The sequence below is a fragment of the Buceros rhinoceros genome, unplaced genomic scaffold (assembly GCF_000710305.1).
Source record: "Buceros rhinoceros silvestris isolate BGI_N320 unplaced genomic scaffold, ASM71030v1 scaffold43100, whole genome shotgun sequence".
Classification (NCBI taxonomy): domain Eukaryota; kingdom Metazoa; phylum Chordata; class Aves; order Bucerotiformes; family Bucerotidae; genus Buceros; species Buceros rhinoceros.
Genome location: NW_010388638.1, coordinates 5,192 through 6,491, shown reverse-complemented (window position 1 = coordinate 6,491; position 1,300 = coordinate 5,192). Strand labels below are relative to the sequence as shown.

Below are 1,300 nucleotides of genomic sequence, written 5' to 3'. Positions count from 1 at the left end.
GCAGAGGGAGGCTGTGAACAGACCATTTCCACTCTTTATTTATATTGCTTATTCATATTTTTGACATGTTTATTTGTTTATAAAATTGCTGTACATGAATAAAAGCATTATAAATACTCCCAAGCTATTGGTTACAAATGATTTAAAGCTCATTTCTTCTCTAAAAATTAATCATGTAAAAATGGAGCCTTCCGGTCGACACGTCTGCTCCTCTCCCTGTCTGTATCCAATTATGTCAGCTCTGTAAGAGACTCAGCCCAAACTGAGCAGAAAGGCTCTGATTGTTCTCACCAGCGCCTGGAGCAGGGGGTGATTTTAAAGCGTTTTGGGGAACTTTTCTCTCACTAACTCCCCAACCCCAACAACCTACCCAATGGGACAGGTTTCTGTTGTTACTCCTATCCCACGTCCAGCATCACTCACAGGTTCCCTGGGGGATGCCTGTGCACGGCTGCTCACAGCGGTGTGCAGCCTTGTGCAGCAGCATCCCCGTGCCGGTGCTGATGGCAAGAGGAGCCAGGGACAGAGTGGGGCCACGCAGAGCCTGCTGGTCCAGCACCCGGAGAACAACAGCCATAATTTACCTGCAAACCGCCTGCTTTTATAGCTAACAAGGCGAAGGGCTAACACATCTCACAGGGCCATTTTTCAGGGTGAAAATATAGTTGCAGGGAGACATTTCCTACCCTTTCTACGTAAGGAGGGGCTGTGCTGTTTGGGATGAAGGTTCGTTATATCAATTTGGAAGCATCAGTGCATCTTTCGTAGTGGACTATCAAATGCCTGAAAGCTTTGTAGATGTGTTCGTTCTGTGTACAGATGAACCCACCACTTCTCCAAGCTTGCTCGGCAGCACGGTTTAAGTCTCCGATGCAGGTCCACTGATCTTCGTAGTTCCTTGAAACGGACCATTTGGAGTGATCGTTGATGGAACGAAAGGTGGAATAATTCAGTGGCATTCCTATTAGGTTTATGTTGTAGACGTGGTAGTCAAGAGAGCAATTTGAGGGAAGTTTCCGGCCAGAATGCTGCCAGGATTCAGCCAACAAATCAGTCTTCAGTTCCTGAGCCATCCAGGCCACGTAGATATCTGTGGAATTACAGAGGGGATGGGAAATTAGTCCTTCATGTTCCTTCCTTTAAGAGGGGACTGAATAGATCACCTAAACTGGGCTCATTTTGTTTTTTGTTCTAATGCATAAAGTGAGCCACTGGGGATTTTGCCCCCTCCTTTTTTTTTTTTAGTTTTTTTCCGGAAGTTCATTTTTACTTTTTCTTCTGCTGGAAAACCTGTTACAAA

The 1,300-nt window shown here is 45.5% G+C and overlaps 1 protein-coding gene across 1 annotated transcript in view; it reads right to left on the bottom strand.

The window, feature by feature from the left end:
- Window positions 1-731: 731 nt before the first annotated feature.
- DNASE2B (deoxyribonuclease II beta) overlaps window positions 732-1,300 on the bottom strand; it is a gene marked incomplete at its 5' end in the record, with an annotated part of 5,284 nt that continues 4,715 nt past the window's right edge. The window contains one exon of the mRNA XM_010130902.1: window positions 732-1,090. Coding sequence (XP_010129204.1) covers window positions 732-1,090 — 359 coding nt within the window. The remainder of the gene's footprint in view (window positions 1,091-1,300) is intronic.